The 25,460-nt window shown below is 41.6% G+C and overlaps 1 protein-coding gene across 2 annotated transcripts in view; it reads right to left on the bottom strand.

Annotated features, from left to right (window-relative positions):
• The window catches only part of KCNJ3 (potassium inwardly rectifying channel subfamily J member 3), a 194,037-nt gene that overhangs the window by 158,782 nt on the left and 9,795 nt on the right, over positions 1 to 25,460 (bottom strand). For both annotated transcript variants that reach the window (XM_077320011.1, XM_077320010.1), the window contains exon 2: positions 20,922 to 21,138. In XM_077320011.1, coding sequence (XP_077176126.1) covers positions 20,922 to 21,138 — 217 coding nt within the window. The remainder of the gene's footprint in view (positions 1 to 20,921; positions 21,139 to 25,460) is intronic.

Below are 25,460 nucleotides of genomic sequence, written 5' to 3' on the forward strand. Positions count from 1 at the left end.
ATTTTAGTTCTTCCACATGTTCTGTAGCAGCTCTTGAATAGGCGCAGAACACTCAATACAAGTGCACACATTTCAGTCAAAGTCTTTAGCATATCTCTACCAAATGCACATTGTGCATTTGCTCAGTGAAGTCTTACCTGTCTAGAAAACTGATAGGAAATATAAAAAGCAGGCATTTCAGGGCACAGTCTGCACTTACTTTCTTTATTCCATTGTCAATCCTGTTGAATTCAGATGGTTTTGAACTCGGATCTTCCTCTTCCTCCCCCCTCCCCATTGAAACAGGAAAGTCTTCTGCACATGGTTAAGGTAGTTCAGAAGGTGGAGGGGGGAGCCAAGCCTCTTTCTTTCTTTTCTTGGAGGGGTGGGGGAGAGGATCGAAAAAGGAAGAGGAGGGAGGAAAAATCCAGGACCGACAGAAGTTGGGAGAAATTAGGGGCTTCTCCTTTAAGGCAAGCGTGTCACATGACCAGGTGTACCCTATCAGAGGTTCTCTACCACGGAGCTTTCTTTCCCAATCTGGATATTCAGGATTAAAAGCACTCGAAGATATCGCACAATAAAGGTAGGGTTACTCCGGATCAATCGCATTCTGTGTAGAGGGCAGGGACTGAATCGAACTGGGGTTGGAATAAAAGCTCCGTGCAGTTTACACCCAGGAGATCCAGGCCATACTACTGTATTTTGAGGGATACTGTCACAGCTGGTAGTGTTCCAAAAACAAAAGAAGCTAATTTCCCTGACCTTTCTGCTAGCCACAACTAATCACAATAACCACCATTGAGCACACAAGTCATAGCAATTCCAGACATAATGTGACAGTAAAGGAGTTCCTGTTGACTCCCTCAATTCATTATATAAGCAGATCTTACAACTACCACTTTTTAAATCCACTTCTTTCTTTTCTGATGCAGCAGTTACAGTTTAAGTTCTCTTCTCAGAAGACAATCTAAAAGTCTCCATGATAATATTTAATGAGCTTAACAAATGAATCCATAAACCAGTTTTTAATAGAAACTTTACGTTTTGCATTCATCTGAGATTCTCATTAGCTGCTCACATCATAATAGGTACAGCAGCTTATTGCTACATTACAGGATAATGCTACAATTATAAAAGCATATCATCTCATGACAGACAGCTACAAACAGACAGGGGAACCCATGGTGCTTAGGCTTCTAACTGCAATCCAATTAAGTCCCAAATGTTTTTTCAGCCAGAAGTTTTGCTACACCTGTAAGATTCCCAGTAATTCAGTTCTAGCATCTGTTGAATTTCACTGTTAAAATGAAAAAGATGCAGGAAATGTCAGAATAACTATCAATATAAAAAAAAAATTCCGTTCTTTAAAAAAAATTAACAATTGTTTCAGAGCTAGGACAAAAAAATGATTACAAAACACATTACAGGAGCAACCATAAGCACATTTCACTGTATAGTGAGAAACTCCATATCAGGAGGGAAATGAGCCCCAAACTCTTCCGATATAAAAGGACCAAATTTACAACACAACAAGAAACTCTTTTCTAGCTTTCTTTAATCCATAAATGTTCGTGTATCCTACTTTGCATTTTTGCAAATCCATTTGCAAGTGTAAACCTTTATCCACATTAGCACAATTATGTAACAATATATACCAAGATTTGACTGCAGGAAAGCTCGAGAAAATTAAAAGATTTTAAAGCACCAGATTATTACCTCTCTCCAGTAAGAAAGGGATACTATTGATTAAATGCTCATTCTAATTATGACAATAGGTTTATCCTTATGATATGAGAAAAGGCTAATAAAACTGAATAAAGACTACACATCCCTTTGCCTGAAGGAAACATCTGATCCAGGTCTATGGGATCCTTTAAACTAATACACAAGAGCACCAAGTTAGGGCTAAAGAGACCCCACATTGGCTGTCTACCACCACCTTTGCCAATTGTATTTGGAAAAGACAATTGTATTTGTTTGCAATATTTTTATCCCACGTTATTTCTTCAAGCCTCAAAATGGCAAACACAGACACAAAATATGAACATTCATTAACAAATGAAAATGCACAGATTTAAAAACTACAGCAGATAAATCTGCTGAGATAGTTCCCCCTCTTTCAAATGTCTTCTGAAACTCGTCAATGTAAGATACCTTCTGTACTGGATAGGGTTGGATAGTTGGATAGGGAACAGGCTTAAACACAGAGGATGTCAATGACTTAGTAGTTCTAAGGTACTACAAGGAGAAGACTGCCTAGTAGAAGAGGTGATGGCAATCCATTTGCCAATTTGAAGAGCTGGTTTTTTACTACCTGAAGGACTCTCAGAGCAGCTTACAATCGCCTACCCTTCTTCTCCTCACCAAAGACACCCTGATAAGTAGGTGAGGCTGAGAGAGCTCTGAGAACTGTGACTGGCCCAAGGTCATCCAGCTGGCTGCATGTGGAGAAGTGGGGAATCAAACCCGTTTCCCTGGACTAGAAGCTGCCACTCTTAACCACTACACAAAGCCACAAGAATGCTCCTTTCATCCCTCTTTTCCCATTCCCATTCCCCAGCTCTTTTCCCATTCCAGACCAAGTTTGTCCTTCTACAATATTTCATATTGTGTATGCTGATGATGATTGCAAAATATGGTCCTTTCAAATACTAGGAACTGAAACCAAAGTTATGAAGGAATCTGCCTTCTGAAAGTTATGATTAAAGATGGCAAAAAGGGAAAATACAAATGTCTCCAGAGAGGGGGTCAGTAAAAGAGACGGAGTGCATGTTCTAAGAATAGCTCCCAATTTTCAAATAGGGTCTGCAGAGAGCCAACATCACATCTGCATTGTACTTTTGCAGAAGATCGACTGAATATAACTCCTTTTAGAAGATTTAGTTATATAATATATGTTGATGTGAAACCATAAAATCTCACAGTAGGATAATAATCACTGTATAAATCCAATGAAAACATGCTACAAATATTCAACATCATTACAATCCAACTAGTCAAACTCAGATAAAAGTGCTTGCATTCTTTACAATGCTTCTGATGAAGTCCAATCAAAAGTTGAACTACAAACTTGTTTCCTTATATGCGTTTTAGAACGCATATAAAAACGCATAAACACGAAGAATAATCATGGTGCACATGCATCGTCCTTTTCTGGATCTGTAAACATTCTGACTACCTTTCAAGATAATAAAGTCTTCAAGCATGGACTTTCTATAGAATAACATGCTAAAATGAGGTTATATTTGGGATGCAAAAATTATTAGATAGGGTCTAGCATCATAGTCTTTCCTGCATCTCACCTCTTGAATTACAGTATTTAAGAGCAATGCATACATATGCATGTGCACATTTTCTTCTCAATAATTTACATTTCTCAACTATGAAAAGATGTCCTAAAAATGTTGCCATTTTTAACATGAAAAAGCTACAGAGTGTGCTACTCTGTAATGCTGAGTTGGAGAAATGAAAGATCATGCCCTTTATACATAGTCGTGAGAAGCATACAGAGCAAAATTTATCCTAAATGCTGTTATCTCAGTGGAGGCAGAGAGGTATTGGATTTCCATTTAAATTCAATACGTGGTATAAATGCTAAGCACCAAGATCTCTTGTTTATTTTGACATACCAAACTGAGCAAATGCCCGGGATTAAGAGTGTAACGAGAACCAAGAAGGGTCAATTGGATAAAGAAGTACTTTGGGAACACTTAGGAAGTGAAGATGAAGAAACTACAAGTCTTCTGTGTGGTATTTTTATACCTTCTGTAACTGATCCATTGCTCATGAGGCTGGCTGACTACAAGTCAGTTTTATAAACAAAATACAACTTCACAATATAGTTGTACTCAAACTGACATTACACTAAGAGCCCACTTGATCTCTTTTTATTTTGCCATAACATTTATTGTATCATGACCTGTCTACTGAATTGTACATTCAAGTTCAGAAAAAAGAGAGACAGAGGAAAGCAGCAGTTATTTTCATTATGTGATTGTTAGATTTATTCCATGCTGCAATTGGCAAGCTGTGTTGCAGCAAGTTATGTAAAAAGATAAAACCTCACATCGGTCATGTGCCCTCCCCAATGATAACTCTGTCCGGGGGGCCCGGGGGGGGGGGACACAGATAAAATCAGCTGTCATTTTTTTGCAGTTTTGTATTGGATGTTGGTTTTTAGCTGGGGCTTTATTGGGAAGTTTTTAAAGAGCTGTTGTAACCCGCCCAGAAGAGTCCTGCCAGGGCAACTTCATGCCAGTAGACTGCCCAACCTTAAGTTTGCAATGTCCTACAAATGGCATTCTAAGATGGGTAAGCGGTTCCTTTCAATTTTATTATCTAATATTAACTGTGATTTTAAATTCTGCTTTCCATTTTTGTATGCAATTTTAGGTATTATTAAGTAGCTTAAAAGTAGCTTAAAACAGGTAGCTTAAAAGCTCCATTTATAGGCCAGCTGAACAGAATTTAACAGCGTTGACTCCCTGCCTCATACAGAGGACGCTGTGATAACTGTTATGGTGGAAACCTCTACTGTTTACAATCAGGCTGTCTATTTTATTGGCAGCTCAGTTCCATGGTACCATTTCAAGTCAAGTTTATTGTATTAGCTCATAACCACAGCAAACAACACTAAGAAAAAAAGTGCAACAAAACATAAAACAATCACAATACACATTACATCGCACCAAATATTCATTAATAATCTAAAAACATAATCTATAATTAACAATTGATACCATTTCAACATTGTTTCCATGCCAGTAAAATACAGCAATTAAAATGATGTAATACAGTGACCAATGATCTACACAAGCTTTGTCTGATTGCTTTTTAAATTCCTAAGAGAGCCAGTTTGGTGTAGTGGTTAGGAGTGCGGACTTCTAATCTGGCATGTCAGGTTCGATTCTGCACTCCCCCACATGCAGCCAGCTGGGTGACCTTGGGCTCGCCACGGCACTGATAAAACTGTTCTGACCGGGCAGTGATATCAGGGCTCTCTCAGCCTCACCCACTTCACAGGGTGTCTGTTGTGGGGAGAGGAATGGGAAGGCGACTGTAAGCCGCTTTGAGCCTCCTTCGGGTAGGGAAAAAGCGGCATATAAGAACCAACTCTTCTTCTTCTTCTTCTAACTCCCTCAGTAGAGCATATGCTTGCTAGCACAGACTATCCAGGAAGCCATGACTCCTTGGAATGCCATACAATTGCAGTAGCCCCAGTTCCCACTATCCTTCCATAAACTCCATCCTCCAGCTCCACGGCTCCCCAAAGTACCTGCAGCCATTATCAGGCCATTGTATTATCATAAGAGTAAAGCCAGGCATGGTGTAGTGATTACCTTGCTGTACTAGGATCAGAGAGAACCAGGTTCTAATCTTGACTCTGCCATGGGAGCTCTCTGGGTAACCTTGGTCCCGTCTTAGCCTAACTCTTAGCCTAACCTATCTTACAGGATAAAATGAAGAGAATGATGTAAACCACAGAAAGGAGAGGTATAAATGAAGTAAATAAATAATAAAGTGATACTCAAAATCCTACAACAAAAATTGTTACCAAATAGGAAATGTCAGATAGAATCACAGAATTATAGAAACATAGGGTTGGAAGGGGCCATACAGGCCATCTAGTCCAACCCACTGCTCAACTTAGGATCAGCCCAAAGCATCCTAAAGCAAAGATGTTCAAGCTATATTCCCGAAAAGGAAGAGGTATTCAAAATCATATTGGATCATTGGTTACTGGAGGATAGAAGGGAATTTTGTAAGAAAACCAGGCTGTGTTTCATAGACTACAGCATAGTTTTTGACTAGATGAAGTCAAGCCCAAACTCTCCCAAAACCCAAAATGATCAAGCTGAGGCTATTGTAATTTGATCATGTTGACCCATTATAAGCGGGGGGAATAACGCACATTCGGGGTGGAATGGCGGCAACTAAAATCACCGATAACGCAACCAGCCGCAGCTTCGGTGCATGTCGCCGAAAAAGCCGCGTTAGTGAAACGCAGAAGAAAGCGCAGCTTCCGGGTGACCGGGGCGCAACCAGAAGCGATGCCGGGATCGCCCCGTGCATAATCGGTTACTCTGGGTTTTGCCGCCGTCGCGCTCCGTCCCGTAATAACTGGTGTGCTTCGCGTCTTCCCCCTCCGCGTTTTCCATGTGCCCCGAAATCACCGTTTCAGCGGCCATGCATAATGGGCCGTTATGAGAACACAAGAGTCAGTGGAAAAGACAACTTTTCTTAAAGTTGAAGTCGCCAGGAAAAGACAGGACCCAACATGGAATGGATTGACTCAGAAAGGGAGCCCACAGTCTTCAATTTGCAAGACCTGAGGAAGGCTGTTAAGAATAGGATGTTTGGGAGGTCATTAATTCATAGGGTTGCCATAAGTTGGAAGCAACTTAATACACACCACAGACACCTTTGCATATAGGTTCATGAAACCATGCAGAAGGTTGTCCCTTGAAAGAAGGTGAGCTTGTCTCTTCTTCCCGCCTGCAAAAATCAAATGCATAAAAAAAAAAAAAAAGTAACTGCCATTGGGAACAAAAAAGTCAGCAGAAATAAACAGAAACCATGTAAAACCTACAGGACTCCGAGTTTTTATCCTGATGCATCTGACAAAGTGGGCCCTAGACCATGAAAATTCATGCTAAAATAAAAACTTCTTAGCCACAAGATTCATGTTTGTTGCAACAGACTAACACGGGTACCCTTCTACAATAATAACCATGAATGGAGTCTGCACATCACTAAATAGGCAATACAAAGAACGAACATAGATCCCCAGCATTGCTTTCAACCAGTGCTTGAAGTAGAAGAGGGAAAGAAGGATGTGGGAAGGTTTCGCACCATGTAGGTCAGTCTCAATTTAGCTCGTGGTCTTTAGATCACCTTTAGATTTATCATCACTGCTGAATAAACTATTTGCTAACAAGCTTGACTTATGCATTCATAGTTTAAAATCCTTACAGTGAGTCAGTAATCAATCATTACCTAGAATAGAGTTACTATAGATGGAAGTTTAAAAAGTTAATGAATGTAATCTAATAATAGCCATCACAGTTCTTTAAGAAAAAATAGTTTCCAGTACTCTTGTGTAAATTGTGTACACTTCCTCACCGCAACTGCAGGGAAAGGCCAGCAAAGCTTATTTCCACCTTATAGCTTTCCTGAGTCTAGAACCACTTGTGGAGTTGAGCTACGGATGCCAGTCCTCAGGTGAGACCTGAAGATCTTACAGATTGACAGGTCATCTCCTGGCAATAAGGATCAGTTCCCCCGGAGAAAATGGGTCTTTTGCAGAGTAGACTCCATAGCATTATGTTTGCTCCCGACCCCAAATCCCATCCACTCCTGGCTCTAGCCCCAAAGTCTCTAGGTATTTCCCAACACAGAGCTGGCAACCCTAGGTTGGGCCTCGGGGAGACAGGCTCTGCAGAGGCAAGGAGCTGAATAGACAGCTTCCTATTCCTACAATAAATTAAGCCCCCAAAAGCTGCCTATTCAAGTTCTTGCTTCTGCAGTCCTCATTTTTCTTTGACCCAGCTCCACAAACATATCTGATCTGGGCAACCTAGACAGAATAGACTAAGGCAGCTATTCCCATTCTTATTTACCCTGGCCCCAAAACCAGTTTCACCTTTCTTCAACAGCCGTGGCATAAAGCTCGGTAGAGTTCAAAGTGGGGCAACCATGAAATAGTGTTTTCCGCAAGATGGCTATTATGTTAGTCCTAGGAGGGTATAAAAGTGGGGTGACATCTCACTATATTCCCCCTTATTTTGAGCAAAGTTCTCAAACTTTTAAAATGTTAAAGATGCTAGAAGCTGAGAGATTCTGTCTCTGTCATTTATTTGGTTATAAATATCATCATCATCATGAAATGGTAGCGTATCTTTGTACGTTAGCCCTTACAAGCTTTTCTGAAAAACCTTCAGGATTATGACCTTTAAAGGTGGTGCGGGAACTATACAGATAGCATTTTTCCCCCACATATTATTGGAAGCACAATGGGACATGAGAAATATAAAATAAAATGCAGGATAGGACCAAGGTTGCCAACTAGACACGGGAAAAAATGTCCTGTCCATTCAATGGCGATTTAATGAATAGAAATGGCCATTGAAGCTTTATATGGCATGAAGTTAAATAACACTGCCTGATAATTGCTTGCAGATCAAACCAACATTAACAGGACAGCTAGAGGGACCTGTTTAAAAGTTGGAAATCCTAGCGACCACATTTGTAAATTCTGAAAAATAAATTCTAGTTACCATGTTATATAGTTTGATGAAGAGTATTCAGGGGCTTTAGACTGTTACCTTATACATCACAAGTTCCCAAACTTTTTCAGGCTGTCACTCCCAGGCCACATCCCTAGTGCACCCCCCCCCACACACACATACAAACACACACCTGTTTCCTGGTGTTAGGTCTAGTGCAAATTCAAAACACAATATATTGCCTAAACTTCTTTTTTGATTGTTGTGCAGCAGCTGTATTTTAGTCTGGAAAGAAATACATAAGTTCTTTCTGAAAGTCATTTTTAAAAGCTAGTTGAGGTTAAAGACAGAAGGGAAAAGAGAGAGAAGCAAGCAATGGGAAATCCCACTGCCAGGAGGAAGCACAAGAAGGGTTTTCCAGCCTCTCAAAGATGGAGACTATTGGGGAAGGGTTGCTAACCCTGGGTTAAAAAATTCCTGGAGATCTGGGGTGGATTCTGGGGAGGACAGAGTTTGAGAAGGGGAAGGAGCTCAGCAGGAATATGATCCCATCCAGCCCACCTTCTGAAACTGTAATTTTCTACAGTAAGTTAAGAAGGGTTGGCCCTGGTCAACACTGGGATGGGAGACCACCAAGAACGTCCAGGGTCGCTATTATCCAGAGGCAGGCTACCTTTAAACGCCTCTCACTAGGAAAATGCAGACATGGCAGGAAGAGTCAGCAATTTCTCACTATCCCCCTACTGCACCAAAATTCCTCACTTGCCCCCCTTGGTTCCTTCCACCGCCCCCAGGGCAGTGGACTGCCCACTTTGGGGAACCCCTATTATATACAAACCTAACATTACTTTATTAAGCCATCTAATCTGAATCATCTGAAGGCCCGAAGAAAACTTGATTCAAATGGCGTTCTTTTTGTTCCTGTCGTTCTAAAATTGAGTCTGGGCGCAAGGCCATTAGTTTATAAACTTTCTCATGGTTGGGAAAAAGAGAACAATCATGAAACAGTATGGACCAGAACATGCTTGCAGATTTGAAAGTTTAAACAAGCAAATTCTCAGGCATACAGGGATAGTCAACCTGTGGTCATCCAGATGTCCTGCCAGCATTTGCTGCCAGGAGCTCATGGGAATTGTAGTCCATGGACATCTGGAGAACCACAGGTTGACTACCCCTGTTTTATACCATTAAAGTCCATCATACCATCACTTTATAACAGCAACAAACATAAATGAAAGGCTATAAATAATGTTCTGGAATTGTATATTAAATGCAATATTGTAATAAAACAATCACTGGTCTCCTATACTAATATTAATTTGTAATAAAACTTAATAGATTCATAAATCAGAATATCTTTAAAACTAAGGTTATTTGCACCTTACTTGAAAACCAACAATTTACGGCATTAAAAATCACCCCTTATTTTTAAAAAATCTGTCAATGAAAGGCAAAAAAGAGGATACTTGCATCCTTTACAGTAGAAAGCAGCAATACTGACTTAATTACATTACAGTCTAAGATATACTAAGAATACAAAGCAATGCCATATCCTTCAGTGCTATCATTTTAGCGAGGAAGAGGAAGAGGAAGGAAGGAAGGAAGGAAGGAAGGAAGGAAGGAAGGAAGGAAGGAAGGAAGGAAGGAAGGAAGGAAGGAAGGAAGGAAGGAAGGAAGGAAGGAAGGAAGGAAGGAAGGAAGGAAGGAAGGAAGGAAGGAAGGAAGAGTTGGTTCTTATATGCTATTTTTCCCTACCCGAAGGAGGCTCAAAGTGGCTTACATTCGCTTTCCCTTTCCTCTCCCCACAACAGACACCCTGTGAGGTGGGTTAGGCTGAGAGAGCTCTGATATCACTGCTCTATCAGAACAGTTTTATCAGGGCCTTGGCAAGCCCAAGGTCACCCAGCTGGCTGCATGTGGGGGAGCGCAGAATCGAACCCGGCATGCCAGATTAGACGTCCACACTCCTAACCACTGCACCAAGCTGGCAGAGAAGAGGGTGCTGAAGAATCCATCACCCGCACCACTGATACTACCGATAATGTGGGCAAGGCTTTAAAGGTCATCAAAACCTTGAGTTGTTGCAACTCATCATTCTCAACTGCTGAAGAAAGTACAAACAAGCATAATAATAAATAATGCTCACATAAAGCTCCTGTAACTATGTGCAGGAACAGGCTGTAATCATGATGATCTGGTCTGAAATATTTTAGTATAATTCAGCCCATACCACCCTTTAAGGATTTCTTCTTGATGACAAAAGGAAATGATACTGCTGACCAATAAAGACAGTGTGGTTGTTTTGTTGTTTTAGCAGCTAAGTTAAGAAATGCAGAACAATATCACTGCTCATTTTTCTGAGTGTTCTGAACCAGGGAAGTAAACACTCAGAAAACTTCAGTTAGCATCCTAAACCAAAGCTTACGTTTCATCCTTAGAATATAAATATAACATTAATGAAGTCAGAAAGAACAGATTGATGCAGCTGTAATTTTTTAAAAATAAAAACTGCTGCTAATTATCTAATATTACCTTTTAAAAAACCATATCTGGATCCAAATGCTATATATGCAAACTGTATTATTTACTATTTTAACAGCATGTTTACTGTCATTAACAGACACAATAAATCCAAACTAGAATCATCAACATCAATGTTTATAAACCTGAAACGCTGACAGCCAGTTGCAAACATATAACAGAAGCAAAGCAAGCTGAGTAATGTTTTATTCCTTCTTTCTCTGCTTCTAGTTTAATGTCTGCAATAGGATCTGCGGATTTTACTTGTGGACGTTCATGATTTGTAGGTGTGGGAAAATGCCCCATTTGGCTCTACAGCTCTGCAAAGCCGAACGGGGCACTTGGTGTCCCTGCAGGAACACTGTAGGTCTTCCCTTTTGCACGAGGCTGCCCCAGCAGGGTCTCTGCTGGCAGGAGACGGCAACGTCATACACAAGCGGGAATTAGCACTGCTGCCCTGCTGCATAACCAGTCTACGTGCCACAGTTCTCATATGGCAAAAATTGTAAGAGGAACAGGATCTATATTAATATATTGCATATAAAGAGGGGCACTACAGAAGAATCCTTCATAATAGCTCAAGATGGACAGTCCAAGAGAGAGGAGTAAATCCAATAATTTCCAAAATTAGAGGCCAGGTCTGCCGCCATAGAAAAAAACAGCCCTCTAAAATTTAAAGGGACTGGAAGCACTGACTTAGGTGATTGAGTTATCCTAGCATGAGAGGCTAGGTCTACAATCCACAGGAACTGATGAAGCCATTGTTTCCTACGGGTAGAACACCTTTACCATCCATAGGAAACAATGCCTCCACGATTTCCTATGGGCTGTTCATATGCCTCCTTGATTTCCCAAGGCCAGATCTACCTGATCGGCTGTTAGTCCCTTTAAATTTTAGAGGGCTGTTTCCTGTCCCTCCATCCCTGCCCATTCCTGCCTTTTTTGGCATGGGGAATGGGGTGGAGGGGGGGCAATTGCTAACAGCTGCATGAGCTACAGGTTGTGACAGAGCTCTTTAAGTTGAGAGCAATTGCTAACAGCTCTGTCATCTGTGGGCCTTGATGGAACTCTCTGAGTTCCGCAGGGCCTGCAAGACAGAGCTCTTCTGCCAGGCCTTTGGTTGAGGTTGGATGGTGAACTCAGGGGATAAGACCGTGTCCTGCCCCCCCCCAAGGCTCCCAGCCATGGTATTAGACTGTGCCTTAAGCCACTGGGTGAGCTACCCCCTGTTACCACCATCACCAATATTGACATCTGGACCAATATTTGGACTGACTCCAGTGGTTCGCTATGGGGAGAAGAGTTTAAGTATTTTTACCACCATCTTACAGAGTTATGGAGTTATAGTTTTAGCTGTGAGAACTGTTTTTTAGGCTTTGTTGTCTATGGTTTTATGGAATTGGACACTGTATGCTGTGATTGTGAACCACCATGAGCTAGCTTACTGGGAGCGGCGGTGTTTAAATCCAGTTAATAAAAAATAAATAATAATATTGTATTGAATGTTTAGGAAAAAAAAAAAAACAGGAAAAGTTCCAGAAATTTGGGATAACAAAAAAATAAAAAAACAAAACCTGCTGTCCTCACATCTAGATCTGAAATTAATCTGAAAATGTTTGATGTGCACTTCTCCACAGTTAAGTAACATAATTAATGCTACATTAATGTGGTCCTTAATATGATCAAAGCTAAATGAAATATTCTAATCTACAAAACCAATTCTTGCTGCATATAACACTGCAGTATAAGAGATCATGGACCGTTTATTTCTGTTCCCCATCATCATTTATCTTCAACTAGCTTGCTTTTGATCGTTTGAATAAATTATTTTACAAAGCAAACTAAAATGCATTCTACTCATGGAAAACTAGTTTTAGATCCAACACATCCTTAAGTATTAACTATATACAAAAATTATTCACAAGATCAAGAGCAGAATGTGGAAAGAAATATCACTTATTTTTTTCCATATCTGATTCCAAAGTCTTTCAGATAACTGAAGCAAACTGAAAACTGACTGTCTCCACTAACTTACAGGGTGTCAAACTGCTGCAAAAGCTTCTACAAAAGCAAGTCCTGGAAATGCAGCAAGAAACATTTTGAATGGCAGTCTATAATCGCATATGCAATATTACCACTATGCAATATTACCAGCATGGTAACTGCTACTAACAAATACCACTGCATTTTTAATTAGCATTTTTAATTCCACATGAAGCTCTTACAAGGAAGGAAATCAATTAGTGCTGTTGCTGTCATCAATATTTTCAGTATTATTTTCTATACTTTCTTTTACATTTTTTTCTTGCCCTTCCTCAAAGGAGCTTAGGACGGTATACATGTCCTCCATTTTTTCATTTTAGCTTCATACCAATCCTGTCAGGCAGGTAAACTTGGCCCAATATCACCCAATGAGCTTAATAGCAAAGTGAGGACTTGAACCTAGTTCCTTTCAATCATAATACAAAACACTAATCACAACAGATCAGTGGCTCTCAAGTTGCTCACATTACATTCTATTTGTATATGTTATTGGTACCATACACATGCCATAGGGGTCACTAGCAATACACCTATTGAATACAATCAAATTCTACTCATTTCAGGAATAGGTTTAAAACAAAGCAAAAAAATAAAATAAAATCCAACAATTTAGCTTTGTGTGTGTGTGGGGGGGGTGGTTCTCAACCTCCCTAATGCCGCAAGCCTTTAATACAGTTCCTCATATTATGATGACCCCCAGCCATAAAATTATACAATTGTTCTTTCACAGAAATTAAACTGAAACTGACCAATTGTGAGAAGATCCATTTTTTATGATTGTATATAAATTGGGTTTTTCCCAGGGTTTCTCAATTCAGTTCTGCCTCTTGTCCCACCATGCCGATCTCACTCTTTTCCGCTGCTTGACAGACAAATGCTCTATCTTGATCTACCTCACAAGGCTGTTGTGTGGATGGCACCCTTCCCCAGCCAAGCTGCTTGCCCTACTGAGACCCCTGCAAAAGGGTTGTTCGACCCCCAAAGTTGAGAACCATTGCTTTAAAGAAATCTTTGTTTAATAAGTCATGGCTCCATCCAATGACCAGAACAGCATGTGCACTAACAGGTTGCCACATATGAACTGCCCACTACAGCATGTGAAAAACAGTGCTGTGTTAAGGAGGGAAAGGATTCTGCACATGCAGCATTCCAGAATCTGGCTTGTGGCCTATATTCAGAGATGAAAGGAGGCGACACACCAATGTAAAATCAAAGCAGAGAAGGAGGACCCCAAATTCAACCCAACCACCAGGAAACTGCAACACCCATGACCAAATGTCCCACTCATCTGTTAGGCCAGTGGTCCCCAACCTTTTTATCACCGGGGACCACTCAACGCTTGACAATTTTACTGAGGCCTGGTGGGGGGGGGTAGTTTACTCCTCTACTCTCAACCACTGCCCTAACGCTCTCTGATCACTATGGTAATGTTTAAACATCCCTTCAAAATAAGATACAGACATGCCACAACAATGAGCATAAGGAACATTTTATTTTCATGGAAATTTTAACTCATGACAATGACAAATCAATGGGAACCCTGAGCTTGTTTCTCTGCAACGAGATAGTCCCATCTGGGAGTGATGGGAGACAATGACACCCTAAGTGTGTTGTAAAGTGCTGGGGGAGGGGGGAGAAGGTGTCCTTCGCGGCCCACCTCCAATGAGTCGAAGGACCACATGTGGTCCGCAGCCCACAGGTTGGGGATCGCTATGTTAGGCTGTTCACTGTGACCTTTACATGTTATAGATTACTAGCTTCAAAGCCCATTCCTAAGAATGGGCCTTGAAAGGATCCCTTCCCCTGGCCCCTGGCCAGGCAGCTTAAGGTGGCTTTGGGCCACAGCTTGCAGCTGGATCAAGTGGGGCGGGCGGGGGATGGCCAGCTCATTAGCAGGCCCAGGACAGAGCTCCTTAGCAGGCAGTCAGCAGGCGAGGAGGCCCTCGTTAGCAGGCCTGGTCTAGCAGGCCAGAAGGCCCTCATTAGCAGGCCCTGCTAAGCAGGCCGAGAGGCCCTTGTTTGCAGGCCCTCCACCACAACACTTTGCCCAGGGCCCTCTCCTCTTACCTGCTGCTGGCTCCAGGCAGTGAGGTGTGTCTGAGAGCAAAGAGGCTAGAGTCCAGGGACGGAGGGCAGGAGCTGCAGCAAAGCTGGCTGCACCGATTGGCCCTATTCCAACTTGGGACAGCCGGACACGTTCCACCCCCCAGGCTGTTTCACAAATATATAGAGGAACCATGGATAAGGATATTTCCTGGTTCAAATGGTTACAAATGTTCTAATATATTTTCCAGATGATATGTTCTATGTACTGTGCCTCGAGACGTCAAATGAAGGGCGGTATAGAAGTCGAACAAACAAATGAATGAATGAATAAAATAAAACATGGGAACATCATAAAGAAGCTTTCTTTACAGAGCCCCTGACAATGTAAAGAGTGAAACACAGGCATTTTTTTATGGAATACGGTATTTTTTCACCATGTGTTTGTCTTCTCTGCTTTGATTCTTCATCCAAAGAATCAAACAAGTAGGCTGCAACTCAACTCACAGCTTTGTTAGGGGTAAAAAGAAATGCAAACATCTTTTCAGTGAGAAAGAAAATGGAGTCTTCACAAGTGCTAATATAGCCACATGTCTCTTGGTTGGGATAAATATAGAATCATACAGATAAACCTATATACCCTCCAAAAAAGAGGTAGAGTGCTTTGAAGCCAATATAATATAAACAAACATATTAGAAACCCACAAATGCGATTTTTAGACATTCAATGCCACACACTTCTCATTCACATAGATGACTATCAGCAGGCTTTCTCCATGTGTCATGTGACTGAAAATCAAAGAACTGTTGCTCAAGTGCAAAACTGACAACTATGGAATCATGAAAAACTTAAATTTTCACTTTAAAACATCAAGTCTCTTGCCCCCATGGTTACTGGGAAAACACTAAAATGTGTTTAGCAGATTCTGCTAAATACGTAGGAAGCAGATATAACTCATGAGCCATCATGACATGGCACATTCCCTCCAGTTCTTATTTCATAATCTCTAATCTGCAATAAAACTGAAAGCAATCAATTAAAGCATGTAAATTGAGCAAATTTACCTACTTTGCATAATTTATTCCAGTCAAGCATTCCCATTTTTTTTCATGTGATAAAGAGTGACCTATTTTGTTCAGAATCTGGAAGCTTTGCTTGTCGATCTTGAATGTCACAGAAGAGGTAGCAAAGTATTTTCAGATATGAAAGCTGTCATCCAAAATTAGTGTCCATGTGAAAACGTATTTCTTAACATACCCTTGTAAGTGCCACAACTGTGGGCAACTTTTTTTTTTAAACACCGGCATTGGAATCACTGTATAAGTCAGCACAACAGTACATTCAGGTACACGACCCAGTCACCAATGCTACACAACTACTAAAGAGGAAAGCTCAGGCAATTCCTAGCCAACACTGGCCACAGGAACGTACACTAAAGGTGATGAATATCTGGGGCTCGAGACACTTACAACTGTGCTCCCGCAGATCCACAAGATAACATCTGTTGACGGAATGCCCATAATATTTGGTGCTAAACTTAATTTCATAACCACCTGAATTTTAGAATAGGCACTGAGGAAACCAGATTCTAACTGGCTTTCAGTTTCTTCACTTAGGATATGGGCAACTTTACTGAGCCAAAGTCAATAAGGGGAGGAGGCTATGGCTCAGTGGTAAAGCATCTGCATAGAATGAGAAGGTCCTGGTTCAATCCCTGATACTGCCAGTTAAAAGAATCAGGTAGTAGGTGATGTGAAAGATCTCTGTCTGAGTCCCTGGAGCCACTGCAAGTCTGAGTAGATAATATTGACCCTGATGGACCAAGGGCCTGATTCATATGTGGCAGCATCATATGTTCAATATAAGTCCACAGAGCAGGAATAAGATATATATTTCTTATGCATTAAATCAATTTCCCTACTTTTATCTTTGTCCACTTGGACCATGCTCCTCTTGCATGGCAATTCTTGGATTCTTCCTTTGATTCTACACTCAGCATTAATTAGCCTTCTGCAATTGCTAATAAGAGCCTCTTGTGGCGCAGAGTGGTAAGCAGCAGAAAAGCTGTCTGAAGCTGTCTGTCCATAAGGTTGGGAGTTCGATCCCAGCAGCCAGCTCAAGGTTGACTCAGCCTTCCATCCTTCCGATGTCGATAAAATGAGTACCCAGCTTGCTGGGGGGTAAAATGATAATGACTGGGGAAGGCACTGGCAAGGCCACCCTATATTGAGTCTGCCATGAAAACGCTGGAGGGCGTCACCCCAAGGGTCAGACATAACTCAGTGCTTGCACAGGGGATACTTTTACCTTTACCTTTAATTGCTAATAATCAAATTCAGTACTCTCTCTGACCTTCAGTTAATCCTCTAGGTCTCCAAAGCAGCAGCATATAAATGTTTTAACAATATAGTTACAAAATTGTGTATTTTTGTAAAATGTATGTTTCCATAGGATTCCGTACTGCAAACCAAACCATTCATCACTCATACTCAGCTGTTACTTTTAACACAAAGAATACCTGAAATTTAGCAAATCCATAGGGGAGAATTCAAAAATGAGAACACAGAATGATAAGCAGTTTGAACCATCAAAACAAGTAGTGATAGCACAGCTGGCACAGTCCGGGATTCTGACGGATATAATGCAAAAACAATCCGGTGTGCTGATGATATTTATCAAAGCTTGCCACCAAAACATGTATGACGTCCAGGAAACAAAATGAAGAGATGGTCAAAAGCTTGCCTTTTGCCAGATATTTTGAGGAGGCTTGAAATACAGGCATCTTTTAAGGGGTGAGGAAATTTGGAGTTTGCTATTTTGTTTTTTACTGATAATGTTTATTTTAAGCCACCTTGAACCACAAGGAAAGGCAGGATATAAAGAACAAGTAGGACAGAAGCTGGGACTGTTAGACGGGGAAACAAAACAAACAGAGAACCTTGGGGAAAGATTCAGAAAGGATAAATAAACGAACCACAAAGAAACCACAAATACAAAAAATATTATGCAAACTGAAAAAGTAGACAAACAATTTTGATAACAGTATACAAACTCTACAAAACTATTCTCAAAAACAATATAATCTGTGAATTATCAAAGGATCATATGATATGTGAAGAAGTCAGAGAAAATTAATCAAAATTTCATAATACACACAATATTTCAAGAAGTCCTGTTGGGAGTTACATCCATATATTGTGATTGGTTGTGAGGAGACATTGCGGAATCCTGCACTCGTGTGACTTTTTGAAATGCTGTGTGTATTATGAAATTTTGTATAATTTTCTCTGACATCTTCACATATCGTATGATCCTTTGATAATTCACTGTTAGACAGGAAGCACTTTCCACAGCACACTCCTCCATGGGAACAGGTGGGACTTTGTCCCTCCAAGAAATCAGAAAAAGATAAAAATGTACTTAAGGACTTAGTTGTATTATTCATTTAAAGATTCCTGTGTGACCTAGGCTAAGTCCCTTATTAACTAACTCTGATTTTCTTCTGGTTGTCCATTCCCATGGCTTCTCTCCCATTCCCTTGCAGGGCAAGGGAAGAACCTGCAAACTAGAGACTTGTAAGGCAAGACTCAAGCCATTTCTGCACTGTGGCCAAAATGGCAGGACACTTCCCGCCTGCAGTAGTGTGATATTTAATCATACTACCCCCCTCCACACATTGCATTCTCCCTGCCGTGTCTTCCCCTCCCCACATGCTGTGCAAGTAGCAAATGCGGGATGAAAACCAGTGGAGGGTATGGCGAAGCTGACAGACTTCCCACCCACCCCCCTTTGGTCTCTGCAAAAAGCATAATTTTCTTAGGCATTCCTCCATCCAGCCTTCCCATTTTTGGTCCACAGACCCCCATCCTGTCTGCTGCTCTCTTTCCCCATCGCACTGGCAGTCCAGCATATGATCCAGCTTGGGGGGGGGGGGCGCTCTGCAGAAAGCCCAGCCAGAGAACCAACCTGCCTCCAGCTGCCCACCGCCTATGCTTGGCAGGTGGAAAGGTCAGTGGGGGTGGGGGGGAGTGCCCGGCCCTCAGCCCCTTCTCTCCAGCAAGTCCAAGCTGTGTTGCTCGAGCAGCTTGAGTGTTGCACTGACGGAAATTCAGGGCCATTCCGCATGACTTTAATGTAGCAGAAGGCTTTCAAATTGTAAACGCTACTAATTTGTAGTTCCACAAGACGTCGCACACAATCTGCCACACTCCTGAAACAGTTCAGCGAAAAACGCTTCGTTGTAGCGCTTAAAGGGAAATCTGGAAAAGTGGATTCACCCTCCGAAAAGCGCTACACTCTTGCAAACAATCTGCAACACTAGCGAAAAAGACCTGTGTGTTCCCATTGTTGCGGTTCCAACAAAGTCCCTCCCCCTGGCTCTCTCCTCCAAACTTCCGGCAAAGCGATCGCCATTTTTTTTTCTCGGAGTGAGCAGAAAGCAACGAACCAGCGAGGCTTCATTCACCCAGCGAGGCTTCTCCGGCTACAGTCCCTCCACAGAAGTGCTTTAAAACTCCCCTAAGTCCCCAAGTACAACAGCCCCGTTTGCAAGTTCCCATTATTTTCGGCCGAAAATCGCGCCGGGCGGGGGATTTTCTTTTCACTTGGGGGAGCGTGGTAACAATGACTCGCCAGCTCACACACCAGCTGCCAGCTAGATGGGTCTCTCTGTTGCAACGAATTAATGCATATTCGTTGCAACGTGTGTTTTTTTTTAACCTGTGCTTAAAGGGAAAGGGGCTTTCCCGGAGCATGATAACAACCACCCATTGGCTGTTCGTTTGATTGACGGCCAGGGGTGGGACATAGCACAGAAAAAATCGCTTCCTGTCTAGCAATTTTTGCGAGACCGGAAACCTGTGGGAAACAAATGAAACGCTCCTGGATTCCACTAAAAAAGCAGGTATGCATAACGCTGAGATTGCACTTTTAAAAATAGCGTTTCCGCTTTGTGGAACCAATTGGCAACATTGGTCCTTGTGCGGAAACACCCTCACACTCTCTGGAGGGAAGGGGCTGAGGGTAGGGCACTAATTTCTTCATGGGGTTTGTCAGAGTAGGAAACAGTTCACTTGCAAAAATGTGTGGTGGGGGGAGTGTGCTGTATTTTAGAATTGTGTGTTTTCTACTTCCTACTTATAATTTAATCCCACATCTACCAAACCCAACCGTTTGCTCTGTTCCATATAAATATGTCCATCAAGAGTAATTTGTTGATCAAAGCCCAACTGGTACGGGCAACATTATAAACACAGTGAAATTCATTACTAAGCAAGAAGGTTTCCCCCCCCCAATTAATTTTGTTCTAAGTTTTAATGGTGCAAAACGGCAAATTTGGAAAAAAAATTAAATAAACATTTTGGTTAAGTAACTCCCCTTAAAAACATATTTACTTCAGACACATATATGTATCCTATTTATCAGCCAAAAAGTAGATCAGCTACAATTAATTAACTGACATATTATTGGGGTTCTCTCTGCACAAATACAATCCAGCTGTCAACTGTGCTTTGCAGGGTATGGCTGATTGTTCACAGGACTTCTGGAATGCTTGCTGTGGAGGAACATGATGCTTTTGGAATTACAATTGCTGAGGATATTTTTTCCCCATGAAGGATCCGTCAATCAGGAGGCAGCAGCAGCAGGTGTAGTAAGATACTACATCCAGGCATGCAAAGTTCAACTGCACTACTCGGTTTCTCTGATACAACATACTGTGTGTAAACAGCGCAAGAAAACACCTACACTGATAAGAGAGGATACAAAGGCAATGCAAACTGAATAACAACACAAGGCAAGTTGCTATGAAGCAATACTATACCAACCTACAGAAATTACATCGTTACCTCAGTAGGCTGCTTTCCTTCTTACATATTTTGACATGAAACAGATACATCTGTGGAATCTGTGCCTAATATATCTGAAACATTCAGTATTTAGGTCACCTTGTCACTGTCGATAATAATCACCTGCAACACTGAACACAGAAATGCCTTTGTAGTTTATTTTGGGGATAGGGGTGGAGAGGAATAAGACTTGAAATTGAGCGGGGGAAGGAACAGCTACTACACATGCGGTTTGGTAAGCTTTGAGATCAGTGTACTCACCAGTGGTTTCCACGATGCCCTCTAGGATGACGACGATCTCAAACTGTTCCGTCTGCATGCTTCGCTGAGAAAGGTCATAGAAGGGGCTTTTGGAATCGATCACATGGCAAATGGTAAGTGGTGAAACCAGGAAAAGTTGGTCTGCCCCAGTACTAAAGCCTACATCCAGTTCAAGCTGATCGAGGGGAAGAAATTCACCTTCAGGTGTTTGCCGAGACTACATAAAACATGGAGAAAGTGAGAAAGGAGGGGAAAAGAAAAAAAAATCAGCCACCAGTTCGGTGATTTTCAAGCCAGCCTGACAGCAAGTCACATCTTTGCCAACACTTTGCACCATCAATCATCTGAGACAAAATCCAAACAAATGATTATGCAGCTCTGTTATAAAGGAGAGAAGGGAGGGCAGAAGCCAAACATTACAGAACATACATGAATTATTTATAAATACATCTTACTATAATTAAAGCTCACTGGCTCATAAGACATGAAAAACTGCTTGGCAGGGAAATGTGCCCACTCAAACAAGTGACAGAGACAGCATGCATCCGGTTATAGTTGGCCTGCAGGGCAGGGGGCACCCAAGTTATCAACACGTGGTGACGCTTTACGCTAACCCTGTCTGCACTACAGTGAATGTACATACATTTTTTAATGTATACATGTAAATCTGTGTAATAAATCTGTGCATACATGTAAATCTGTGTAATAAAAAGCCAACACATGTCCGCTTTACAAATAAAATGGTGGACCAGCACCAAGATAAATGTGGGGTTTAGTTGTACGAGTGTGTTGAACGTAACCTAAAAATTATATGTGAATAAAAGCAGCATACATGGATTTATGTGTATTCAGTATACCATAGTGGTATACCACTATACCAGAGTCGGACAATTGGCATATCAGTGTCAGTACTGTCCAGTCTATCTGGAAAAAGCGCTTCAGGGTCTCAAGCACAGGTCTTTCACATCACCAGCTGCTCGATCCTTTTAACAGATATTCTAGAGCAGGGGTAGTCAACCTGTGGTCCTCCAGATGTTCATGGACTACAATTCCCATGAGCCCCCCCTGCCAGCATTTGCCATTCTCCCTGCATTCTAGTCATTATTTATTTTTGTATTTGCATTTCACCCTTCCCAAGAGCTCAGGGTGGATCACAATAGTCAAAGATAACAGTTATTATACAAATAAAATGTAAACATTTAAGATTCTAAATCACAGATGAAATTAATAGCAATCAAATTTTATTACAGCAATTGCCAGCCATGACAAAAAAAAACAGTAAACTAGATTAAATTAATATTAAATTCATTAGTTTCATAGACCTCCTCCTGGAGGAAGACAGGGGAATCACATAAAATGAAAACAGAAAGGAAAGAGGGCTATATGCATCTTAACTAAAGTACTTTAAATCTGAATCAATAAGATCCTGAACATTTATGCTACCTTATATGCACAGAAAATATTGTGTAATTCAAGCATAGCAGAATCTGGCATTATTTAGGACTCTTTTTGTAAGCACTAATTGCTCAACCTGGTTAACCACAGGTAGCTTGTATTTAAAATGCCTCCAGATAACTGGTGTTACTTTAGAAACTTAAATTCAATTGTTTTGTCTAAACCAGCCTTTTTCAACCTTTTGACTGTGGAAGAGCCCCTGAAGTCATTTTTCATGCTTTGAGGAGCCCCAGAAGTGATATGAGCTGGCCACGCCCCCAGAAATGATATCACTATCTACACCCTTAGTCCTCCTTTTGCTCCCTCCCCCTGTCTTTACTACTACTATGTTGGCTCTACTTCATGTAGGGCGGAAAGAAGAGTAAAAAGACAGCCCAAACCCACCCACACCCTACTACATCACTTCACAGCTCCTGTGGAGCCCCTTCACAGCTCCTGCAGACCCCCAGGGGTCCATGGACCCCTGGTGGGGAATCTCTGGGTCTAAATTCTGCAATGGATGAGGTTCAGCTAGCATTAATGGAGTGCAATGAGCAGAAGGGAGCCTGCTATGATACATCCCATGCTTTCCCACAGGGTACATCCCACAGGGTAGTACAGCAAGAAACCAGAAAACCCCGTTCATGTGTTGAACTGCCGTTCTCTGAATTCTGGCCATTAAATACTTCCGCAACAATACAGGCCTGGCTGATACCATATTCTTAATTGATGCATTCAGAAAACATGCATCCCACTTACCCAGAAATGTGTTCAAGGCAACTAACAACAAAAACACTATAGCAATACCAATATTAATTTCTATGGTGGCATGCATCTGAGCACCTTCACCTTGGCTAGTTTAATAAGTATCTAGACCCTCTATGGTTGAAGTTGTACATACATGAAAAATATTCCACTGCCAAAGCTTCTTTTATTTTTAATTTCTGGGCAGTGTCTAGCTATTTATAGGTATTTAATAAATGATATATAAATAATAATTGCTGCTCCACTATAGGCGTTTGATAGAATGGCATATCACACCATTCAACAAAATGGAAGATTTCCTCCAGCCTAAGAAAGCTTCCTCCTAAGGACATATTTCTTCCACCTGTTTGCTAGGCTCAAGGAAGCTTTCAAACTTCACTGTGCAGAGCAGCTGGATACGAGCCGATATATAAAATTCTTATAATGTTGTTACCTTAGGACCAAAATTATGGTTCTTCTCCAAGAGTTTGATCCAACCTGCTTTCTATTTCAAAAAAAGAAGGACAGAGTCTCCTTTGACAAGTAAAAAAAGGCTAAAGCCGGCATGGTGTAGTGGTTAAGAGCAGTGGTTTCTAATCTGGCAAGCTGGGTTTGATTCCCCGCTCCTCCTCCATATGAAGACACCTGGGTGACCTTGGGCTCTCCACAGCACTGATAAAGCTGTTCTGACTGAGCAGTAATTTCAGGGCTCTCTCAGCCTCACCTACCTCACAGGGTGTCGGTTGTAGGGAGATTGTAAGCCGCTTTGAGATTCCTGGTAGAGAAAAGCAGCATATAAAAACCAACTCTTCTAAAAATCATGGGGCCTGCATTGACATAAAGCAATGCAAGATGGAGGCTTTAATACAGAGGCGAACCATCTGATCTTGAGTGCAAAAAATTGAGAGGAGCTAACCCAATTCTAAGAGCCTCTTGTGGTGCAGAGTGGTAAGGCAGCCGTCTGAAAGCTTTGCCCATGAGGCTGGGAGTTCAATCCCAGCAGCCAGCTCAAGGTTGACTCAGCCTTCCATCCTTCCGAGGTCGGTAAAATGAGTACCCAGCTTGCTGGGGGGTAAAAGGTCATGACTGGGGAAGGCATTGGCAAACCAGTATTGAGTCTGCCATGAAAACGCTGGAGGGCATCACCCCAAGGGTCAGACATGACTCGGTGCTTGCACAGGAGATACCTTTACCTTTACCTTTACCCCAATTCTAGAGGGCTTTCCGTATGCATTTGTATAAAGCAGGCTTTCTTAACAAGGATTTTCTGAAACCCTGGGATTTCTTGACAGCCCTGGAGTTTCTTGAGGAAGTGTTTCCTGAATGGGTGGGAGTTAATTTTATATGTTTTTTAAAATTTCTTTAAAATTTATTGGGTGATATAATATATGGTCATGTCCACCATCATGACCAAATGGCCAATGATGGGCCTGGATGGGGTGAGAAAGGGAAGGGCCCCAGGTGGGCATGTACACAGCTATACTTCCCAACCATATTTTGCATGATTGCACCATTTCCAGGGTTTCTTGAAACCTGAAGAATGTTTCGGGGGTTCTCAATGGTACAGAAGTTGAGAAAGAATGGTATAAAAGGATCAAAGATAAAATACTCTTTGAAAGATGTTCAAAGTACTAAAATAGTGGAACAATGAGTAAGCACAGCTACTGAAAAATATATAAGAGATGATACCATGTAGCAGAACAAACAAAGATTGCATCTTTACATGGTAAGCTTTTTTAAAATGTAAAGATCAGCATGATTACAAATTTATAAAGCTATCTAGTATCATTGGTCCATCTCCCATGGTCCCTATAATTATATTATATTCTCTGGCTAATAAGATATTCTCCAGCATCTCAAGTAGAGTAAGCTCTTTCCCAATATATGTAATACCAGATTCAATTTATTTTAAACTAGCAAGAAAGCCCATTGCAACCAGGAATGCAATGGGCGCTAGGACCCAGGGGACACCAGGAGGTGCTTTTTTTTTCTGCTGCGTGGAGCTGTGAAAGGCTCCTACAGGGTTTTTTTTTTCTGCTGCTTGGAGCTGTGAAAGGCTCCTACAGGGTTTTGTTTTCTGCTGCTTGGATCTGCGAAAGGCTCCTACAGGGTTTTTTTTTCTGCTGCTTGGAGCTGTGAAAGGCTCCTGCAGGGTTTTTTTTTCCTGCTAGCTCTCGTGGGTGTGCCGGCTTGGAGCTCCTACAGGGGTTTTTTTTCCTGCTGCTTGGAGCTGGGAAAGGCTCCTTCAGGGTTTTGTTTTCTGCTGCTTGGATCTGCGAAAGGCTCCTACAGGGTTTTTTTTTTTCTGCTGCCTCTCGTCGCGCTAGCGGCGAAAGGCTCCTCCGGGGGTGTTTCTTTTTT

The sequence above is a fragment of the Paroedura picta genome, chromosome 2 (genome assembly GCF_049243985.1).
Source record: "Paroedura picta isolate Pp20150507F chromosome 2, Ppicta_v3.0, whole genome shotgun sequence".
Lineage (NCBI taxonomy): Eukaryota > Metazoa > Chordata > Lepidosauria > Squamata > Gekkonidae > Paroedura > Paroedura picta.